The 24,207-nt window shown below is 50.1% G+C and overlaps 1 protein-coding gene across 5 annotated transcripts in view; it reads right to left on the bottom strand.

Moving 5' to 3' along the window:
- The window catches only part of TRAPPC9 (trafficking protein particle complex subunit 9), a 386,772-nt gene that overhangs the window by 247,301 nt on the left and 115,264 nt on the right, over positions 1 to 24,207 (bottom strand). For all 5 annotated transcript variants that reach the window (XM_070382719.1, XM_070382718.1, XM_070382722.1 and 2 more), the window contains one exon: positions 15,950 to 16,074. In XM_070382719.1, the coding sequence (XP_070238820.1) occupies positions 15,950 to 16,074 (125 nt within the window). The remainder of the gene's footprint in view (positions 1 to 15,949; positions 16,075 to 24,207) is intronic.

Genomic DNA, 24,207 nt, shown 5'->3' with positions numbered 1-24,207 from the left:
GCCTGCTTTAGTTTCATACTTGTGGCTTCATTTCTTCTGCTTCCATCCAGCTCATTTCCAACAGGCCTATTTAAAAGTTGCTTTCAGTCTATCCTATTATTTCTGGGTCTTGAGGCACAGATTCTCCCAATCTGTTGCACCTGTAGATTCCCCTTCATGACAGTCTGTCTCCTCTTATAGTCTGTGGTCTCTGACTGTGCTCATCCTCTGCAGAAATGATCTCATGTGGAAAGTTCATTGTCTCTGGCTGAATCTCTACAAAGCAGTTTTAGACCTGACTTGGTTGCTTCTTGCAGATTGCAGTGAAGCACTGACTTCCTATAATTAACTCTTTACACGCCCGTGGTGCTGGGCCATGGCTTGCTTCCTGGCCACTCCCTCAATCTGGGTGCAGACTTTCCCAGTCCAGTTTCAGGGAAGCCTCTGTGCCTCAACACCACAGGCCTGCAGCCCGGAACCCTTTCTCCACGTCGCCATCAGAAGCCCAGTGCTGGTGGGCGAAGCCCCACACAAGTAGGCAATCTGGCTTTAGCGTGAACTTCCTTTCTGTTCTGGAAGCTGGAAATTGTACTCTCTAGGTTTCTAGTGCATGCATATATCAAAAAATATTAAATTATAGTCTCCGGGTGGAAGCAGGTGAGTGTTTCAGAAGACTGCCAATCTATTTTCTACACATTTCAGCTAAATCAAAAGAATACGGCTTAGAAAGACTGGCTTCCAAAAATAACTGCCCACTACTTTAGATTCAATTTCACAAATATTTCTGAAAATGGCTACTTGCCCAAGCTGTTATTCAACAGACAGAAAACAGCGTCACTACTAATGCACTAAGGTCTGCTAATTCTCAAACTGCATGGCTCTGCCTTCATGGTCATTTCTAAAAGATTTAGTGTACACTGATCCCCTGAAAAATGTCATTTTGGTAAATGCATCCTCAACCCCCTGTGCAGTGACAGCACTTTCATCTCGTTCTCAATAAATACCATCAGGAACTGGCAGGACAAACCCTTGTACCTCTTGACTATTGACTCCTGAGAGCTGACTGTAAGAAATTTCAAATTCTAAAAGCACATCCTGTTGGCAATCGGGACCACCTTGACCTGACCCTGCTCTTAACGCTGTGACAAGGCTGGACCCTTCCTGCTCCTGCCCGGCCTGGAGAAACGGCCGAGGACTCCATCTCCTGAGCGGTGGCGGCAACAGCACCACCACATGGAAGAAGCAGGACGGCAGCGAACAGAAGCAGCGCCCAAGTCTGGTGCGACATCAGACAGCAGCTGAGAGAGCCCCCTCTGTAAGAACCCCCAGCATACAATAGGTAGCTCTTTTTCTATTTCATAGGGCTACAGGCTCTTTAAAAAGCAATATATGGGAGGAAGGACTGGGAGAAAATTCCCCCCAGTCTGACACAGGTTGTGTGACTGGCAACAGCAGTGCTCATTTTCGAGCCATGTTCCTATTTTAAAATAACTAAAATGACCTAATTCTTAAGCACTATTTTATTACAAAGTAAAACACATACAAAACACCCTAAAATCTGTGTGGAGCCCAAAATGGCCAAGCAATCTCAAGACCAGATGTGGAAGGACCATATTTCCTTGTTTCAAACTATATTAAAAAGCTATAGTAACCAAAATAGAACCGTGTTTACAAAAAAAAAAAAAAAAGACGCACAGGTCAGTCCAAGTATCTACAGTCAATTAATTTACAATGAAGGAGTGAAAACCATACAACAGGAAAAGTACCATGACTCCTTTAACCCCAGAAAAATGTGTTTATCCTTCGAGTCTCGATTCACTTTCCTGACGCCCTTAAATGCTGGTGTCCCCAGCAAAGGGACCCACCTTTGCTCCTCTTCACGTCTCTCATTCATCCCAAGGAATCAGCACAATTCAGCCTCTATCCACAGGCTGGTCATCCCTAACTGACTTCACCAGCCCGAAGCTCCCCTGGAGCTGCAGTTGAAATTTACTCCTTTAATAAACCACGTCCACCTGGATGTCCAGCAGGCAGCCCTCTAGCCACCCAAACACCCTCTGAAATCTGTCCTTCCCAACTGTCACTATTGAGGGGGGGGTGACGCACCATCTCCATCTGCCACATGGCAACTCCCCAACTGTTTGCAGAACCCACCACACACACACACGAGAACTGGTTTTCAATCCCCTCCTCTACTCTCAGTAAGAATCATCTACCCCTGGGCTTTTCCGTAGCCTCGTAAACAGCCTGACACATGCCTGGCATGTGAGAGGAAACAGGAAGAATGGGCCATTTTGCTCCTGCCACCCTTGCTCCCCAGCTGCACAGGGAAGACGGCCCTGAAGTAAGAGCCGGTCCATAACTCCTGCTCACGAGGCTCTGCCGGCGCACTATTCCATGAGATTAGCTGCTGCTGCCAAAGTGTGACCGTTGTGACAAAGTAGCAACCCGAGCATCAAACCAGCAGAGTCAAGCTGTGAATCATGGTGCAGTTCTGTCGGGCAGTGACTTAAAAATAAGCTTGCAAGAAAGTCTTTCGTGCAATGAGAAAAGTGTATGATCGATTTTCAGTGCAATGGGCAGAAGACTAAGTTGTCCGCAAGGTCTGACCTCACCTACGTGAGAGGAAACAGAGAGACACTGGAGGGAAGGGCAGCACAGTGACCACAGCCCTCAGCTCTGCGTAGAGAGACGGCGGGGCCCACCCTGCCCTTCTCCTCTACACGGTCCTTAACTTTCCAGATTTCTCCTACAAGGAGCTTCATTACTTTTGTGATAGGCAGCACGCATGAGGAACAAACTCCAAGGCTCTGCACTGGGCTCACAGCCCCAGGCACAGTGCAAAGAGCACAGGCCTACCGGGGAGAGCGCCGGGGTCTGAACCTACTCTCTCGCACCACCTCCCCCCAGGAGGAAATCACCCCCAGCCTGAGCCTTCCACCTCTGCCCACACACAGCAGGCATCTGACCAGATACCCCTGGTCCCCTTTAGAAATGTTACACCTTAAGCTGTGGTTAATCAAGAGACTCTAAGCCAGCAGTGCTTGTTTCCCACCCCAGGCTTTCACACAGCTCCCTTGATGGGCTGTGATTGCAAACCCAGACCCAGGCAACGCAGGCCAAGCAGGCCAGAGATGTCGCCAAGCCCGGGAAAGAGGGTCCAGAAGACTGAAGCCTTCATGTGTTCATGTGGAACATGGCCTCAGCCCTTGCAAAACTGACGAGCCAGGTTCACTGGAGGTACTAGAAACAAGACGCAGAGTGTTCAATGGAAGCTTTGCCACACAGGGGGCTATTATTAACCATTTTCCCTAAGGTGAGTAACTAGCGGCCACTACTTAGTATTTTTCCCAGGCTTCCCAGAAATGGCTTTTTAAATCGAGCAGGGAGACACCCAGTATTCTGCTGGGGAAAGATAGGTCTCAGCCCATGTCACACAGACTCCATTCTTGAGCTACCTGAGAAAACTTTCTTAACAACACTATCTTAACTCCCTGGCTCAACAATCTCAAACCTGAAAATGCATTCCAAAGTGACTTTCTAATGGAGATTTTGGTTATTCCCCCCAGAAAACTACATTTCAATGACGCACCCAGCACTGAGGCATGGACTCCAGATCATTTCTAGCTCCTCCCTCAACAGAAGCCCAAGCTTAATTCCCACCCTCCCTTCCCCGACCCCACCCCCTGATCATGGGCTGCACCTGGGGACTTGCTCCTGAGTATGCAGACTCTACTCTGGCAAACACTACACCAGTCAAGCGATCAAAGTCAGCAACACTGACAGGAGCAATGAGAAGGCCAAGTCAGGTCTGTCTCATTGTAAGAAAAAGATCAAAGGAGCCCAGATGAAGGAACAGCCTACAAAACAGCTGGCCAGCACTTCTTAAAAGTGTCAAGGTCGTGAAAAACAAGGGGAGACGGAGGAGTGGTCACAAAGTGGAGGAGACCCGAGGACTGGATTTCACCAGGCTCCTGCCCCCAGTTCCCGGGTAAACACTGCTGACCACCCGTCTGGCCTGACAGGGAACAGAACTGCTCCAGGATTCCTGCACGGACGCCACCCACCAGTTGGTTTCTCCTGAGAACTCAATTGATACTTGACACTGGAGTCAGTTTCCATTCAGCTGTTCAGTGCCCACTGCGGACACTGTCACAGAGCATCTCTGACTCCCGGGACAGTTCTCATCTCCAACGCTGTAACTCATCGTTTATGCATTTGGTCTGATGACAGGTCTTGATATTTAATGTGAAAACACGGTCATACTTTAACCGAGTCATTTTGATGCTGGCAACATTTTTTCCTCGTTTCGTCTGACTCCCACTCAGGAGTGTGTCCAAGGGGAAGAGGAGAGAAAAGGGCAGCAGCTAGGGATGGGGTGAGGCTCCAGGGGAATGACAGCCTCGTGCGGGTCCACAGTGGTGCTCGGGGTCCGGGGGAGGGCCAGAGGCCACACACCTAACCCTGCACCATACCCTCCACACCGCCAGAGCTGGGGGGCGGGGGGCACTGAGGGAAGGCCACGGGTGAGACTGAGGACTCAGACAAGCCACTGCCGGCTCTATTAACTGTCAGGAAGCGAGTGCTCTGCGCCTCAGTTTCCCCATTTCAAACGGAGATATGGTGCTGACGGGCTATGGCTTCTCGGCAAGATGTCAAGAGTGCCTCTGCGCGAAGCATGCCGCGACGCCTTTGCTGAATCAGTCTTCCACTGGCGCTTAACGACTCCCCACGACCTGGCAGCTAGAGGTTCCCCAGGGAGACGACGACAGGAACGACCTTCAAAGACAGGACCTTTTCTCCACTGCTCTCCAAGGTGTCTGGAAATGTCAGGGAGCTGATTTGTCCCTGCTGTCAGAGCACACCAAAACCCTGGGGTGCTCTATTGCTTCCACAGGCAAGTCCAAATTTCTCCTGCAGTTAAGCTAACTTGCAGTGAGATGCAAACAGGTGTCCTGGGCCGTGCTGCTCAGAGATACCCCGCTGGTGAGGAGCAGCCTTTAGGGCTCCAGGGACCGAGAGTCGCCCGGCAGAGCAAGCATGGGTGCTCTCCTCTGGGAGAGGTTTTAAATAAAATGGAATTACAGAGAGGTGAGGTGGGCAAAGGGAGGAGGCTGCCTATGGGCAGAGCTGCCGGTGAGCTTCAGAGCGGTGAGAGTGAGCTGAGCACATCCTGTGTCTAAGTGCTGCTCTCCGTTTAACTCACAGTCGTCCTCCAGACTGGCGCTAGTTGTCCCCCTTTTGTAGAGGAGACGAAAAAGGCTCAGAGAGGCTAAGTCACCTGCCCTGGGCGGCATAGCTCGTAAGTTACGGAGCTAAAGGCCATGCTCCTAACCACTGCTTCTCTGCAGCCCAATGAAATGTGTATCTATAACAAAGAAATTAACAACTAACTACACTTGGTGAGACCTTAAACTCAAAGTTCTCTCACATCACATCATTCTCAAAACTACACCAGGTGGGAAAAAAGAGAGGGGAAACGATATGATAACTCCCCCACTGAAGTTTAAAGAAACAGAGAGGAAAGCAGTATGTCTAAGATCACAGCATCAGGAGCAAGACCCGGGCCCAAACCGGCTTTAAGACTCCAAAACCCCTACTCTTTCCACTTCATCCAATTTAATTTAATTAACATCCGAAATGCACACCCCTTGACCTCAGGGTTTTGATCTGGAACCTCCAAGAGCTGACACCACCCTCGGCCAATACGGCTCTCCTCTCCTCCCCGGATCTGGCCCGCTTTCTGGGGACCTGCGTGTCCCACCATGCTGCCGGCTCTTGGAGGGCCAGAAACACGTTCTGCCTCCTCCGTCTTCCCCTGTGGCATCCGGTGCAGCACCAGAAGGCAGACATCGATCTCGGCATCGGGCAAGCTTACCACAGAGAAATCACGTTCCAGACACTTGCACGTTAAGGGAATAATGAGGAGCATGGTGGAAGCAGGGTCCAAACGAGAGAGCGAATTCAGGCTGGAGCAGTGATGACTCAGCACTCCAGTGAAGCACAGACTGGCCAGGGGGAGCCCCCCGGGCACAGAGTCAGGGATACAAGCACCCCCTCCACTGCCGCCCAGCAGCTCAACCTCACAGTGTCACAACTCCCCCGGCTTCATCTTCCCCAAGAAGAAAATCATCTTCCCCAAGAAGAAAGTCCGATTCCCCAGCTCTGGGGAACTGCTTGTAACAAAGAGCAATCCATCTTTCAACGATTAACGAGTCATGTCAAAAGGGCACAAGAATGCTGTCAGTGGCCAAACCCGTGACAAGTGGAGCAACGAGAAAAACGATTTTAAGGGATCAAAACACACTGAATCAATAAAAACCCAAGACCATAACGGGTCTCAAAAAAGAAGAGTGAAAACAACCCTAATTTCTCACCATTTGAAGTTTTTAAACAATTTCTTGCTGCGGAATTAGAAATCAAAGGGGGAAAAAAAGCATTTGTTTCTGTTTTTCTAGCAGGCTTTGTATTTCTGGATAATTGAGTAGGCCCAGCAGTTGAGCCCAAAGTGCTACTTTGCAGGAGAAGGCCACTTGATAAAAGTAGAAGATATAATAGACACAGAAAATCATTTCATAAAACTTTAATGATGTTTTTGAATCAAGCGAGGATTATCAACCGATTTAAAAAAAACATGAGACGCATGATCAACGCCTCTGTGATACTGCTAAAGTACTGATGATACAAGGAGTCTTCTCTAGTCGCAAGGGGAAACGCAAGGTGGGCTCAGGCCATCGCCACTCTACTCAGCAGTGAGTTTTAGCCCGCTGACGGTGAGGTGTCACCTCACACTCTGAACACTGATTCTTACCACAGAGCAGCACCGATATCCCCGCAGGAGCCTCTGAAACACAGGCACCTTTCCACCACGTGCCCCCACCGCCGTATGTCGGACCTCCACCATCTCTTATGAGCTAATGCAGGGCACAGGTCCTCCACACACAGCTTCTGCCAGATTTATTCTTAAGGATGCTTCATATGTTTCACGACTAAAGAGGATGCTACAGCAAGACTAGGTGGGGTTTATTCCAAGAATGCAGGGCTGGTTTAACATTCTAAAATCCGTCAGTATAAACCACTTCATTAACAAACTAAAAAAGAAAAATCATACATTCATCACACAGGACATACAAAAAGCATTTGAGAAAATCTAATATCCATTCCTGATTTTTTTAAAACTCTCAACAAAAATGGGAATAGAAGGGTCAGAAAGGTGAAATAATTGTCCTCTACCTCATGGAACTGCTTTTAAAGTCACTCAAGGCCTGTTCTACAGCAGCTGATAACTATCCTAATATTTAGTTGTATACTTTCTTTGTTGCTTCCTTTTCTCACAATTTTCTTCAGGGACTATTATTTATAAAGCAATGATTTTCTTTGTCATATATATATATATATATATATACACACACACACACACATACATACATACACACACTCTCTATACCTATTCTGAGACGTACATCAGCTAACTCTCCACACACTGACTTCCTGACAGAGCTAAGAAGAAAACCCCACACATGCAGGTTTTGCTTTACAAAGCCAACAATTTTGGGTTGGGGTAGGTCACAGTGATACTGTTGCTCCTCCCTTATGGTCTCAAAGTGGCTGCTATTGCCCCCATTAAGCAGGCTGGATCTTTCCAGAGGCACTCAGGACTGGGCACCGTGTGGTCTCCGCTAACCTTCTCCCAGCTCATCTTTTATTGCCATATTGGAACAGAATTGCTCCAAATATGTAAAAGAAGCTTATGCTTCCTTGCTTTTGTCTAGGCTGGTCCCTCAGCTCCAAACGCCATTTCCCCACTCTAGAACAAGGCTCCTCCTTTTGCCTGCCTCCTCCACAAGCCTTCTGTGACTCTCCTAGTCTAACAGTCAGCAGCTGGGCACCCAGCATGTGCTAGATATTCTGCAGAGCGTGGATAAAGAAAGATGAGCGTTTTCTGCCTTCCTGGGTCATGTGGGATGACAGACAAGCCAACTGCCAACAACGCCACCCAGCGATGATGAGCTGACAAGGGCAAGTGCCAGCCAGAGGGCAGAGGGAGCTGGGGGGTCTCCACACTGGGTTCTGTGACCTGCTTCACCCTCAGAAGCCCGCTGAGAGAGGAAGGATTATCTCCATTTCACGGACTACAGGAAGTAACCCACCCACAACGCTGACAACACTGTCTATTCCACGGCTGTTTGATGCCAAAATAATCTTCTCCCCATTTTGCTTGTTTTAATAGTGTAGATGTTTCCAGGTGGGGAGAAGGGGCAGAATTTTTTTGTTTAATGTATCTGCTCTTTAAACAGTTTTGGGTTTTTAGGGACTAATGAGATCACCTAAATGTGTATGACAGTACATTTTGTGAAATGACTCTTGCACTGTCTGTGGTCTGAAGTTCCCCATTTCCTTACCAAAAGCAAACACATTGGCTTTCTGTCAGTCCTTTTGAAAAGCCGATCTAACTCAACTTTCCTGTTTGGCAAGAATACAATGGAAGTACACCTTTTCTTCCACTGTCTCCCTGGGAATTTGGGGGTCCTGCCGGTGAACCATCAGGCTCTCTCACGACGACCAGGAGCTCACAGGCTGGTGGGCTTCCAAGAACCCCACAAGGTGCCACCATGGTCCGTCTCATCCCCTAGAAGGGCCTGGGCTGCATCAGGGTTTATGGATTCCTAGACCGGTGTTCCTTGACTTTCCCCAAATAAGCATGTGGATGCCCAGCTTTAATTTTAATTGTATTTTATGTTAAGATTTCACCACAAATGTCTGTGAAAATGCCGTTTCGGGAGTCCAGGTGTTACAAATCAGTCCGCAAGGCACTTGGAAGTGAGCCCCTTAGCCAGCTTCCCCGGGTGGCTCAGGCGGTGAAGCACCTGCCTGCACAACGAGGGAGAGACGTGGGTTTGATCCCTGGGTCGGGAAGATCCCCTGGAGAAGGAGATGGCAGCCCACTTCAGTACTCTTGCCTGGAAAATCCCATGGATGGAGGAGTCTGATAGGCTACAGTCCATGGGGTCGCAAAGAGCCGGACATGACTCAGCGACTTCACATCAGCCAGCTTCCCATGTGCCAGGCTGTGAGCTAATCCCAGGTCACGAGGCACATCAGAGAGGTCCACAACTGCCTACAGTCCAGTCCTGCAGGCGGTAAAAAAAAAAAGCTAAACTGAAAACATCTCATGCCTTACAGCAGTGGTCCTCAAAGTGTGCTCCCCACCGCCAGCAGCAGCAGCAGCTGAGAATGTTAGAAACTCCCTCCGGGTGCTGACCAGGACCTGCTGAGTCAGAACCTGAGGGGGGCTCGGCACTGCGTCCCAATAAGCCGCCAGGTGATTCGGAAGCAGCCGCGGTGCGGGATCCAGTGCTGAAGGCCCTGCTGGGGTCAAACGTAGTTCCTGATTTATTAGGAACTAATAAGAGAGCGTGCAGCAATGGGAAGAAAAAACTTGGCGCATAGATAGTTCAGGACTTTGGCAGCCGCTGGTGATGTTCTAAGTCGTGCCCTGCCCGCCTCAGTGCAGAAAACCATCGGACACAGTCTGTGTGCGAGCGTCTCCTACAGACGGCCGGGGGTCCTCTTCCCTCCTCGACCTCCCGGCACGTCTCACAAGCTGACCGGCCGTCTCCTCTGACAGAAGATACACTCCAGGACATCGTCCTGCTCCGTTAGAGCCCCAGCTTTCCGAACCTGGCACTGAACTGTTCCTCGCCAGGGGCCTGTTGGATGGAGACAGGGGATGAAGTGTGACGGGGGCTCAGAGCAACAGGGGTCTCCCTGGTGGACGAGGGCCTTCACCATCTCATGGACTTCGAGGCACGCTCTTCTGGCCCCTCTCCGTGACATCTGTTTAGAATTCCACAAGCAGAGGCCTCTCCACTTCTGCTCTGTTTCTTACTAAGTTTTGAAATTGTTGAGCAGATTAAAGGATTCTTTTTGACACTTTTATGGTTAAACTTTGTCGAGTTTAAACTGCCTCCCTTAACTGTTCCTGGGAAAGATTAGAAATAATTTGGAACTGGATTGGATTTGCCATTCTGTAAGCTCTTCTTATCTACCAGGCTAATAGCAGACACTTTCCTCCCTACAACAGCCCAGGAGGAAGGCTTATTATCTGCGTTTTACAGATTGAAAAGTGAGGGTCAGATAGGCGAAAGCTCATATTCACTGCTCTATAAATATGCCTTGAATCAATAGAGGCTGTTTCGTATCCCATAATAAGTTTGGAAACTTACAAAGCATACATAGAGAGGAGGCACGATATTGTGGGAGCAGTACAAGCTTTGGGATTTAGCCATAACTGGGTTTGAATTTTAGCTTCTACTTTGAAACTGCTTGACCTTGGGCGTGTTGTTTAATCTTTCTTGGCTGTTCAGTAATTCCCACACAAATACTGTGAAGTTGCATAAGAGGAGTAACTGTAAACACTGTTTGAAAGTTCTCTGCTGCCACGTGCCAAGCCTCTCTGGCCAACATAGTCTGCAGCCTGGGCCCGCGCCTGCTTGCCATCCTTGGGCGTGTACTAATAAACAATCCGTGAACAAACGGTTTAACATACTTTGTTTTCTGGGCTAACAAGAACCATCCTCTGCTGCCCACGGGCACCAAAAGGCTCATGAGACCATTTCCACTCGTAATACAGACTGATTAAGAAAAGATGCTGTTGCATGACATAGGTTTTTTGTGTTTTTTTCTTGAATACATTTCTCTTAAGTTTTCTTAGCAGATTCTCTGGTCAGTCCATTTATAAACACCATTATTAAAACATAAAAGTACATGAGAACTTCAGGAACATCCTATTGTTCTTTACTATAAAGGCTAAAGTAAAATAAAATATTTCACAGGATATAAGACAGAATGTTGTCAGGCTTCTAAAGAATTTCCAACTTTACCCTAAGAGAGAAGAGACTTACCGTACTGCCCTGCTTTGCCTCACTGACGGAGAGAGAGGATTCCTATGGAGAGGGGACATGTGACCTCGCTTTCTGAAATATCTGGATCCAGAAAGGTCTCCCAAAGGACGCACGGCCACAAGGAGCTCACAGTTACAGGGAACCCGGGGGTATTAGCACAGGGCCAGTGGCTTCCCAGGTGGCTCGGCGGTGAAGAATCTGCCTGCCAAGCAGGAGATGCTGGTTCAATCCCTGGGTCGGGAAAATCCCTTGGAGAAGGGAATGGCTACTCACTCCGATATTCTGGCCTGGGAAATCCCATGGACAGAGGAGCCTGGCAGGCTATAGTCCATGGGGTTCCAAAGAGTCGGACACCACTCGGCAGCGACTGAGCACCAGCACCCTTGAAAGGCTTGGGAGAGAGGGTGACATCAGAACTCGGCCCTGGAAGAGAACTGGAGACAGTGCCAGGAATCAAAGGCTACCTACCAGGCTCCTCCGTCTATGGGATTCTCCAGGCAAGAATACTGGAGTGGGTTGCCATTTCCTTCTCCAGGGGAATCTTCCCAACCCAGGGATCGAACCCAGGTCTCCCACATTGTAGGCAGACGCTTTAACCTCTGAGCCACCAGGGAAGCAAAGGAACTGAGAGAGACCCTCTAATCAAAGAGCCAGCACCAACAGGGCAGAATCGGCGGGCCCACCTGGAAGTGGCCGACGTGGCTGACCTCAGGGGAAAGCACACCCAGCTTTCACCTGTGAGTACAAACTGGGCTGTAGGGGGTTTGTGGGTCTTTATTATTTCCTTTTCTACTTTAGGTTTAACTTCCGCAATTTTTCTGCTTCCTTCTGGTTGAGGCTGAGGCTTACTGACTGAAAGCCAGGCTTCTGTTCCACCACAAGCATTAAGTACTATAAATTTCTCCAGAAACACTGCTTCAGTGCCCTCTCACAGATGATATGTTGTGCTTTCATTTTCACTCATTTCAGAACCCTTTCTAACTTTTTATTTATTCTTTGGCCCATGGGTTATTTGTGTGTCATTTTGTTTCCAAATGTCTGAAGGCTTTTTGAAGACTTTTTGTTACTGGTTTCTAATTTAATTTTATTACTGTCAGGGTATAATTTATAAAATGAGACTCCTTGTATATTTATTGAGATTTGCTCTGTGGCCCCCTGTGTATCAGTCAGGGCTCTCTGAAGACACAGAACCACAAACCAACGGGGCACTGGTGTGGGCAGCTCTGGTGTGTACATCTGGACACAGAGGTTTACTTTAAGGAACTGGCCACTGTGATTGTGGTGGCTGGCAAGTTGGAGATGTGCAGGGCAGGCTGCAAATTCACTCAGGAACTATGTCAAGCCTTGAGGCAGTATTCCTTCTCTGGAAGTCAGAGCAGCCTGGTGTGCTGCAGTCCATGGGGTCACAAAGAGTCAGACACAACTTAGCGGCTGAACAACAACAATTTCAACTGGTTGGATGAGGCCCTACTCATACTATTAAGGATAATCTCTTATTTAAAATCAACTGGTTGTAAATATTAGTCACATCTCCAAAATTCCTTTACAGCCACATCGAGACTCACGTTTGACCAAACCACCAGGCCCCTTGGCCTAGCAGAGTTGGCACACAGAATCCAGCCATTGCAGCCCAGTGTGGTGGGCTTTGGCAACTGTTCCCTGTACACTCGGAGGGAACAGATATTCTGTACTCAACTGGTGAGTGTTCTGTAAATGTCAGCTGGGTCAAACGGATTGACGGTATACTTCAAATCTTCTCTATCTTTACTCATTTCTGTCTACTTGTTCTATCAATAATTGAAGGATATTGAACGCTCTAGATTAATTTCTTCTTACAATTCTATCAGTTTTTGCCTCCTGTATCTTGAAGCTCTGTTATTAGGTATATAAATATTTATGGCTTAAACTTTCTTGAAAAATTGAGCCCTTCATCATAATGAAAAGACCTTTTATCCTTGGTAATATTCTTTGCTCTGAAGTTTACTTTTCTCTGTTCCCCATAATGCCACAAGATTGGTGTAAGAATGGTATCTTTTTCCAGCCATTTAGTTTCAACCTATTTTTGTCTTTATATTTAAAATTCATTACTTGGAGACAGCTGGAGGTGGGTCCTGGTTTTTTATCCAATCTGATGCTCTCTACCCACAATTAGAGTATTTAGACCACTTACTTTCGATCTGCTTACTGATGTGGTTAAGTTTATTACTGATGTGGCTCAAGGGCTGTTTGTTTTCTGTCCCATTTTCCTTTGCTTCCTTTGCCCTCTCTTTATTCCTTCTTTTGAACTAATTAAATATTATTTTGTATTCAACTTCTATCTTCCTCACTGGTTTATTAGCTATAATTTTTTGCATGTTTATTGCAATGGTTGTAGGGAACTTCCTTAATATGATAAAGGGTGTGTATGAAAAAGCTACAGCTAACATCACACTTAATGATGAAAGACTGAATGGTTTATCTCTACAATCACCCACATGGTTAGTACGATAAAGCAGGAAAAGGAATGCTATCTTGCCTGGAAAGGAAGAAGTAAAGCTCTCTGTTCACAGACAACCTAAACAGCTACTGAGAACAGTCTTGTTGGATTTAAGATTAACTACTTAATTTCGAAGGTTCCTCTGAGTTTTGTGCTCACAGGCCTGTATTAGTGGACACAGTCACAACCTGTCCTTTTGACAAGACAGGCGCAGGAGGCGACGGCCAAACCGGCACATCCACACGGCAGGACACAGACAGGCAGGGTCCAGGAGGGTGGGCGACACATCCTGGCTCCGCCCGCTCTGTAACCAGGAAACACCTTTACCAGGCCCCTTGACTCACCCGTCCAGGCAGCCCCCAGTTCTGTCCCTCCTCCCCAACCTATGCACTGCTTTTAATTAAACACCTGCCCAAGGGTGGTTTCACCAGATCTTCACTAACAGCCTCATGAGAAAGGATTTTCTCCCCAGCTGCAGGTGAGGGGACTGGGGCTTGGCAGTTTTCGGGGGGCGGCCTGCAGGCAGGGGTGGGAGTGCCAGCATCCTCAGCTCAGACCCTCACCGCCCGGGCAGAGGCTGGCATCACTGGCTCCCCCGGGAGCTGCCCATGGACCCAGCTGCTGCCCTGAAGACGGAGCAGCCAAGGGTCAGAGAGGCCACGCTGAGAAGTCTGGCTTACAGCAACCTGACATCTCGCATGCAGCCACTCCACGCCATCTGCTTCCAATCCGAGGAATCCTTCGGGCTGGTGGATGGGCATGGAGTGGCTGAGCGGGGAGCGACTCTCTGAGGGAGTCTGAGGAAACACATGTTCTCTCTTCCCACTTCCAGAGGGGCTCCCCAGAAGCCGCTGTCACTGAACGACTTGTTTCCATGACTACACTGTTCCTCAGCAAGGATTTTACACGTTTAGCGTGTTCCCAATTAAAGCTGTCCTTGCTTTGGGGAGGAGGATGCAACAGGCTCAGCAGTGCCAGGAGACCCCGCACGACAGCCCCAGAAGCACAGAATACCCACGGACACCTCTGCCCCGCCGAACCTCATGGGGGCACATCTGGACCACTGGGGACAGGTGCAACATTCCACAGTTTGGACTCACCGCACCCCGCGCCTAGCACAGACCTTGGACAAGCCAGGCGGCTCCCTCTCATCAAGAAGGCCCCCTCTCATCAAGAAGGCTCCCGCGAGTCAGCACACCGACAGCTTGAAGAGCCACGTGTGTGACGTGGGTAAAAGACAATCACGCCACAGCCGCCACCGACGGCAGATGGAAGTGAGTGGGGCACACAGCCAACCGCAGAGGTAAATGGAACGACACTGAGGGGCCTGACCCGGGAGGAGGGAGACTGCGGCAGTCATCACAAAACAGCAGGGAAGAGACACCCGGGACCCTGGGAGGAAGCCCCTTCCAGCTTCCCCTCCATGGCTCCCTGCCGACAGCCCCGCCCACCAAGAGCACCCAACGCCCCCTGGTCCCATGCCTCCCGCGCCTGTGGATCTCCGTGCCTTTGCTCCCTCCGCTGGGATCTTCTTCCCATATCCCAGGGCATGTGGCCGGCATGAGAGCCCGAGCACAGCCCTCAAGCTTCTGAGCGAGGGTCTAAGTGACAAGGGACCCCGGCCGGATCAGCCTCCCTCCTCCTCCGTGCAGGGCCCTGAGTGGAGAGACTCCCCCTATTCCAGCTCCTGAGCCCTTCACCCACAAACGCACCCACTGTCATCCAGGCGGGCGTGGTCCCCACCCCCTACTCGCCGCAGCTTCAGGGCAGGCGGCCTCGGGGCCCTTCCAGCGTGGGCTCGTTTCATCAGGAGCAGCCCCCGTGGCTCACGTTCTGTTGACCCGCTGACTCATGGCCAGTGCGGCCAAGCTCCTCTGACAGGTTGAGCCAGGCACCACCCCTGTTAGACGTGGAGAGTGAGAGCAGCGCTCCGAGAGGCTGGGCCTGCACGCGGCCTGCCTGACATCACTGTGGCTGACGCTGCGCCTGCACCCGGGTCATAGCCGCGGAGACGCTGGTGCCCGGGATCCACACGCTCTCCCTGCGCAGGCGCATGCACCGCGCCCCCAGACGCTGACGGCATGACGCCGCGCGCGTGGCCCTGACTCTCTCCGCACTCAGGAGGCCGCTCGTCTCTGCCCCCGGCGCCTTCGTGCAAACACCTGCTCCGTAAGGAGTGTTCCCTCTGCCTCCCTTGTTGCCCACAAACCAACGAGCGGAAAGAGCTGCCTCAGGATTAAGAAGCGTTTCTGCGATAAACACCTGAACTGAGAATAGTGACTCAACAGATACAGTTTTCAAGTAAACAAGAAAAAGGCAGGCCATGTCCTACTTCCGTCAGGACAGTCCTCCATTCAACCCACACATTCTCGAAGCTTCAGGAAGCCCGCGTCAGCAGCAGCACCAAACAAGGCCCTCGAGGCTCCCGAACCTCACGGGGAAGGAGAAACACCAGCTTCCCACAAACACACATCTGTCGGCAAACACGTCTTTTCTTTCCTTTCTGAAAAACACGCAAACTTTGCTGCCAAAAAGCGCGGGAGAAGCCGGGAGCGCCGAGCGCCTCGGCGGGCTGCCGGGCCTGACTCACCTTCACGTGGCCCGGCTCCCCAGGCCGGCCGCCCTCAGCCGCGTTCACAGGCTTGCTCTCCACCCGGGGCCTGACCACCTGGCGGAAGGGGCTGCACAGCGGAAAGCCGCTCACGCTGATGCCGTCTGAAAAGAGGAAGAGAGAATCGTGAGTTGGAGGTAGATTCGATTTCTTTTTTTTAATGTAGGAGATTTTATTCAAAGATCACTAGCATCTGGAGCAGTGCTCCGGTGTGTTCTTGCCTCTCCGTCTCGTGTTAAGGCCAGCCACCTGGTGACTCTGCCGTGCACGCGTCACAAGCCGCTACAGATCAAAGCCGAGGACAGGCCGCCTCTGAGAAGGGCTGGATGCCTTTCCACCACCCGGCCCCTCGTCACTGCCCGCCCCAGCCCGGCTGCCTGTGCTTAGACGACGCCCCCCACCATCACCGGCCTGCATGAGCCGCTCCTGCAGCCTCCATTCCTGAGGCTGGATTCACCCGGCCCCCTAACTCAGTCTGCAAGCCACCTCCTCTCCCAGTCCCAGGAGCCACTACTGGGTCACAGAATTGTGTGAACCCCTGTAGAGCACCCACCACCGGCTGTCTCTCCGAGTCCCTGATATCACCTGTCAGCCTAACCCAGGACTCGCCACCAAGTCCTTGGTCTCACACCTGCATCCCATCCTCCTGGAAGTCTTGTTAGCTCTCAAGGTGCTTCCTGAAACGGCCTTCAAGGCTACCACCTGAGTCCGGGTCCCACCGCCTCCCTCCAGGACAGCCGAGGAGGCCTCCTTGGCTGCCCATCACGTTGCCCGTCCATGTGCCCCCACAGCAGTCAGTCCACAGAAATGTCAGTCAGGTCATGCCCCTCCCGGACTCCCTGAGCTACCCGAAGGCCCTCTGCACAGCACGATGGCCACACGAGGCTGAAGAAAAATGCCACCCACCCTCATTTCCAGACCATAAACACTAACAGCAGTGCAGATAAGTATCTTCTGTGCCCCCCAAAAAACTGACTCAGTTATCAACTAGAGGCACTTCTAAATCAGACTGCCAGTTGTGAAGAAACGTTTGCTGGGAGCATCACCATGAAAAGCTAGTTTTTAAATGATTTGTATTAAGCAGAGAAGAAGCAGACCCAAGACACAATTTCAGGAAGTGGCTGCAGAACAGTTCATGAATCGCTCAGGATCCCAACAGAAAGTCGACAGAGCGGCAGAGCAGTATACCGAAACTCAGTGACAAGCAAGCCAGGCACCAACGTGTCATCCAACCAGCGAGCAGGGGAGCACGAACCCCACAAGCAGCTCAGACTCAACAGGGACCGAATGCACTTCAGGAGAGCCTCCTGATCACAGCAGGTAGACCAGTCATACCAACCCAGCCACTGAGAACCCCTAGAGGGCATGGACACAGCTGCTTTCAAATCTCTTCAAGGTACTGGAGGGCTAACAAGACCGGGAAGAGCTCCTGTCCACAATCCAGGCATCAGCCTTCCCCAAAGGCACCTTCGGCTCCTGGAGAATGGATAGAGGGGCTGACAGTCCAAGGAGAGCCGTTCACACTCCCTGGACATGGTGGGGAAACAAGGACTTCCTGCAGCTCCAGAGGGGAGTGGGCCCTGGAAGCTCTGGGTGGGGACCCCAGAGGGCGACATGCTGAGCGAAGCACAGAAAGGAAACACCGCAGCCCCCAGGACCAGACCCAGCTTCCACCAGATTCGTACGTGCAGCCGGACTTGGGTGGTTCTTCTGCCAAAACACGTTCCCTGTCGGCCGTGCCCTGCCCTGCATCTCCTCCTCACTCTGTGTGCCTCTGACCACCATCTCCGTGGATCCTAACACCCCACTTTGTCATCATGTGTCCCCAGCTGCCCTGGTGGACAGTGCTCCTTCCTCAGCATGCCAGTACTGCCCTAACCCCAGACGGCCCTGTGTCCAGGAAGACTGGCTGCAAGGCAGGGCCTGGAGGACTCGGATGGGCCAGAAAACATGAAACGTCTGTCACGAGGCTGGGACCTGGCGAACGTGCAACAAAAATAGCTATTATGATTATTACAACAATCAATATGCATGCCCGAGATCCCTTACATGACCTAAACTCCTTGAGGACCAGGCTCTTCTCAATTTCACTACCATGCCCCCACAGCAGCTGCAAAGGCTCCAGCAAGTCACAAACCCACAGCAGAACATTTAGTAAATGAAAAAAATCACAGGTCAAATTCAGCAGTTTACACACCACGGTCAACGAAAACTCCATCATCCCAAAGTCACATTCAGTACTCGACTCGATTCTCCATTAACTGAAGTTTCGTCCTGTGTCCCTGTGCAAAGACCCATTTGCAAAAGTCAATCCAAAGTCGTGAGGTTTGAAAGAGCTTTTTCTCTCCTTCTTCTCCTTCCCCCAGCACCATGGGGATAATCTATAAAGCCCTCCACTACGCCACAGTGCCTGCTATGAATGGTAGCAGTATCATGAACACAGACATTTGCAAAACACAAACTCCACACTCTTGAGCCTCTAGACACTAGGTCCAGTGGGGCCTGTCAGGGAGCCCCCAAGGGACAACCTCAGTCGTCCCTGCTGAGTTAAGAGAGGTGCCCAATGGATTTAAATGCCATCCCCTTGCTCCCCCACACGCAGCCTGGGGTACAGCACACCTCACCCCTCACTGGGAAAGTTTCCATCACTAGTGATGCACAGGCGGCTAGCTCCCAAAGGACTGGGGTTCTTGTCTGCCTTGTTTCACACCCGTTACCGCACTGCACACGCCCTTTCTGCAGGGTCCAAGGGCTCCGTGCTGCAGCGGACAATGTCCTGAGCAGAGCGCCTGTTTTGTGCTTCCTCATAGAGCAGCTCCCTCTCCACCCCAGGTGGTTCCGGGGGTGGCCCTGATGCAGCCGTGGTGAGAGGCAGAGCCCTTTCATCAGCAGCAGCAGATCCAAAGGACGGACATGAGACACTGGCAGGGTCTCGAAGAGTCTTTCTGAGACTTGATCTAGGAAGGGCAGGGCAGGCAGGGAGGTTCTTCCCGAAGCCACAGGCTCTCAGGACACAGGCTGGGGCCTTCCTGCACCCACCATTCCCACCACACAGAGACTGAGCAAGCCACAGCACCCTGCAACCTCAGCGTGCTTGATTCAAAAATGGGATCCAATGCAAGGGAACTGGTGAGAAGTGGCACTGAAGGGCTCTGAGATGTCAGCCCTGAGCCAAAAAGGCTAAAAATTAGACCTGAAATTTGCCTCCTTTTCTGACAAAGACCTCAAAACCTCAGGGAAACCTCAGAAACCTGTAATCTTCAAGCTCAGAAGAAAATACACTAGGAAAGCTACTCTCTGACTTCATAGACTAAAATATTCTGCCCCCTGATCCAATCAAGAATGGAAAAGACAAGAGACATATAAATGATAAATGGGGACAGAGGTCAGCAGTTAGGACGGGAGGCAGAAGCTGGCCCTCCGGAAGGTGGCAGAGAAGCCCTTCGCCTGCGTGGGGACAGGGCCAGAGAGGAGGCAAGAGAGGGCAGCAAGAAGCTGGATGGAGTTGGGTGAGCAAGGAGGGGCCGCTCCCAGCCGGGCGGGTGCAAACAGAGAGGAAGCTCTGCTCAGCCGCTATCGGCCAGTGTTCCTGCCAACCCAAGCTACCACAAATAGAACAGAGAACAGACGGGAATGACAACTAATGGGAAGACAAGACCAAAAAAAGTTACTAACAGACGAAGGCAGCCTCGTGGGAAGACCGCCGCAGAGCTGGGCAGATTTATGAGGACAGAGGGTATTTAAGAATGGGACGAGCCTGGTAGATCATCGTGAATCAAACTGAGCGTTTAGAGAGAACTTCAGAGTTACTGTTTATAGTGCTCAATTTTTCTATTAAGAGCATCTCTGGGCAATTCAGAAATACAGTCTAACATGCTAAAATAGTAACATGTCTCTCGAAGCCGGCTGTATCCAAGCATGGTGACAACTGGGAGAGATGACAGCTGGAAGTGGGATGCGTGTGGTGGGGAGAAACAGCACACTCATGATAGAAACGCTACCCCAAGAGGGGCTGGTGGCTGCGTGTCTCCTGTGTCTCAGTGCGGCACCGGGTACTTTAGACACGGCACTGACTGCTCCCCACGCTCCACGAGGTGGGGTGGGCATGATCTTATTGGCTCTGTAGATGAGGGACTGGTGAGCCTGAGAAGATAAATAACTTAGCAGTTCATCAGCAGTGTGGCGAGAACTAGAAGTCAGGACTGTCGGATTCGTGAAGACCCAGCACAGCCAGACAAGCAGCACACTTCCACCCTCCCGTGAGCTTCCAGAAAACCTCCCAGCCAGGCTGCTCTGTGGCCAAAACCTACACAGCACCTCCTGGGAGGCCTCTCACAGTGGCTTAGCATCTGTCTCCGGCGGGAGGTGGGGAGGACCGCTCAGGGAATGTGTCCATTTTTGTATACTTTTGAAAGAGACACTAATGCCAAAGGCTGAATGCACATTTTTCTCACTGATGCCAGGTGTGCAAAATAAACTAAAGCAGGATAATATACATCTACAAAGGCCAAAGGAGATGGCCGTCTCCTGGTGGGAGCTTGTCAGGGCACGCTGTTGCAGGTGGAATGTATTTTGAAGATGCTTTTTAAATTATTCATAAAGCCCATGGGTGCCAAAAAGCCCATCTGGTGATCATAAAACATCCTCAGGAAAACCGAAGCGGGAGAAACATTTGGCTCAGGAATCAGGCAACACTCGGCCTCAGTCTTCACAGAGAAAGTGGTGTGTTCATTCATTCAGAAACTTTGGGAAATGCTTAGGAAGAAAAATAATTCATGTAGAAACAGTGGCCTTTCTATACTGTCCACAAGGCAACAGCCGTCGGCCCACGCCCACGCCTCTGATGGCGCTGGCCTTCTGCCTCTCTAGAGCAGGGGGTGGCGCCCCTCCCGCGGGGCCCCGTCGGCGCTCACTGCTCTCGGCCCACCAATGGCCTCTCCTTCCTCCACAGGCTCTCATTCCAGGTGCCCTCACCCAGTGCCAGAGCATCTCATCTTAACATAGTTACTGAGACACGACTAACGTATCATAACCTGCAGACACTTCAAGTATACAATCAGGGGAGTTCTGACGGTCGTAAAACAAGCAGAGCAACTGAGACAGTGAACATGTAATAGATTGCATGTGCACATAGATGTCTGAACACTGACTGAGACGGTGAACATGTAATAAAGGACATGTGTGCATAGACATCTGAACGCTGGGCTGGAGTCAAGTCAGCCTATTCTCAGCATAGTCACCCCACCTCTCAGCGTCTGCTGTGAACGAGGCGGCATCACACAAAGTCCTTTGAAGCTGCAGCCCTGAAATCCAGGAGCAAGACCTGCTTCCAGGGTCCCAGGTAAGAAAAGAAACACAGGTACAGATCCACAGTGCAGTGGATACGAGGTGCACCCTCACTGCAACGACTGGCTGTCACCTCCAAGGTGAAGCACGAATCCACACCTCTTCACGGCAGACCAGGTGTCTGACATGCTGCAAGAGCCAGTTTCCTAGGAGATCACGTTTGGAAGCCCATTGAAGACGATGCTTGCCTTTGCTGAAAAGTGACACCATTTGAGTCACAGGCCACACAGGAAATGAACTTCAGTGGACTTTTAAACCACTGGACAGTCCTGTTAGCTTCAGGACATTACTGAGTTTCTCCCCTTCTAAAGATGGTTAAGGGGGAAAAGAATCAGGTGATACCACAGCAGATGACGCCTATTCAAAGATAAGGACACCAGTCACCCCTGGTAATGGAGCTCTGAAATGGGAGCCTGAAAGTGCCACCTATACACAATGGAGCATTACTCAGCCATTAAAAAGAATACATTTGAATCAGTTCTAATGAGGTGGATGAAACTGGAGCCTATTATACAGAGTGAAGCAAGCCAGAAAGAAAAACACCAATACGGTGTACTAACGCATATATATGGAATTTAGAAAGATGGTAACAATAACCCTGTATACGAGACAGCAAAAGAGACACTGCTGTATATAACAGTCTTGTGGACTCTGTGGCAGAGGGAGAGGGTGGGATGATTTGGGAGAAGGGCATTGAAACATGAATAATATCATATATGAAACGAGTTGCCAGTCCAAGTTCGATGAATGATACTGGATGCTTGGGGCTGGTGCACTGGGACGACTCAGAGGGATGGTACGGGGAGGGAGGAGGGAGGAGAGTTCAGGATGGGGAACACGTGTATACCTGTGGCGGATTCATGTTGATATATGGCAAAACAATACAATACTGTAAAGTTTAAAAAAAAAAAAAAAGGAAATCTTCAAAGAAGTGAAGGATGGAGAGACTAGTGGGCATGCTGTATAGCATAGGGAACTATCATCAATATCCCATGATAAACCATGACGGAAAAGAATATGAATATATATGTATAACTGAATCACTTTGCTGTATAGCAGAAATTAACACTGTAAATCAACTAGACTTCAATAAAAAAAAATGTTAAGACACATGAGGACGTGTTCAAATTCCAGGTGTGTTCTCTTTCTCTTGTTCAGTCACTAAATTGTGTCTGACTCTTTGGGACCCCATGGACTGCAGCACGCCCAGCTTCCCTGTCCTTTACCGTCTCCCAGAGTGTGCTCAAACTCACGTCCATCAAGTCAGTGATGCCATCCAACCATCTCATCCTCTGTTGCCCCCTTCTCCTCCTGCCTTCAAATTTCCCAGTATTAGGGTATTTTTAATGAGTCAGCTCTTCGCATCAGGTGACCAAAGTACTGGAGTTTCAGCTTCAGCGTCAGTCCTTCCAATGAACACCCAGGACTGATTTCCTTTAGGATGGACTGGTTGGATCTCCTTGCAGTCCAAGGGCCTCTCAAGAGACTTCTCTAGCACCACAGTTCGAAAGCATCAGTTCTTCAGCGCTCAGCCTTCTTTCTCTGTCCGGAACCAATCGCCTCAAGGAGCACTGGACACAACGGCAGAGCCCAGGCCCTGCCAAGCCCCTGCCCCCAGCCTCGGCAAAGATCAACACTGATAACTGATCAACAGCAGTGCTCTCAACAGTGCTCATAAGCACTGCACTCACGTTTTTGCTCTGGTCTAACACATCTTTCATACCTTGTTTACATGTATTATTCCATTCCTACTTAGAAACACGAATAAATGAACATCAATTCTCTGAAGAAAGCCTCAGAAATAGCTCAATTGGCATGTTATTTTAGGATAAGATTCAGAAAAAACCAAACCAGAGTACTGCCAATTTGGAAATAGAATGCCTTTTCCACAAGATGATAAAGAGAGAGCAGTAGTCCCAGGCCAAATAATGACACATGCTTGTTCTTTTAAAAACAAGAAATTCAAATTACAGCCTGAATGTCTGAGCCCTCTTCACAGCAGTCCTCAAGCACCGCACAACCCTGGAAGATCGGGAAAGTCATTATTTCTTCATTAAAGAGTTAGCCACACCACAGAAATCACAAAGCTGATGGCTTCAAGTCAGAACATTAGTTTTAGGAATTATCAAAAGGAAAGGTTCACCCTAGCATCATCCCCTGCAACCTTTTCTCACCAATAAATCGGTTGTTAATACAAATTCTCTTGTGGAACAGCTGTAAGAATTCTCTCTCTCACCACACACACACACGCTTTTCAAAAATTAAGTTCCCAAAACTTGCTTTCTGCCACAGTTTTTACACATGCATGAAAAACTATTTTCCCAGCCCTCCTCCTCTCATGCCCTCAGGTCCTGCTCATCCTGTGAGTTTTGCCTCCATCATCACCTCTGCAGACAAGTCTTGCCCCCCTTCCTGTCATAGCAGCAGGTACCTCTCCTGTCCAGCACTTAGCAAAGCTGCAATTTTTCATTTACATGTGAAACCGCCTGTCTCTCTCATCAGACCTGTGCAGTCTTAACAGAGTGATTAACAAAGTGATTAAAATCAAATAACACTTGGGATCTTTAGACGCACTGTCCCCATCACAGCCGACCAAAGCCACACATGACCCCTGGTCACCCTCCTGGAGTTCCCCCGGCACAGACTTCTGACAGACAGCACTGCCCGGGATGCGAGACTCCTTGTGGGCAGGGGCTACATCTCGTTTTACATCTCAGGACCATCCCGAGAGCAGCAGAGCACAGACACACCTCGGTCTACTGCACTTCACAGAGACTGCACTTTTTACAAACTCAAGGTTTGTGGAAACCCTGCTGGGAACATTTTTCCAGCAGCATTTTCTCACTTCATGTCTGTCTTGCATTTCGGTATTCCTCACGGTATTTCCAACT

This window comes from Bos mutus, chromosome 14 (assembly GCF_027580195.1).
Source record: "Bos mutus isolate GX-2022 chromosome 14, NWIPB_WYAK_1.1, whole genome shotgun sequence".
NCBI classification, from domain to species: Eukaryota; Metazoa; Chordata; class Mammalia; order Artiodactyla; family Bovidae; genus Bos; species Bos mutus.
This window is presented reverse-complemented; position numbering and strand designations above follow the sequence as displayed.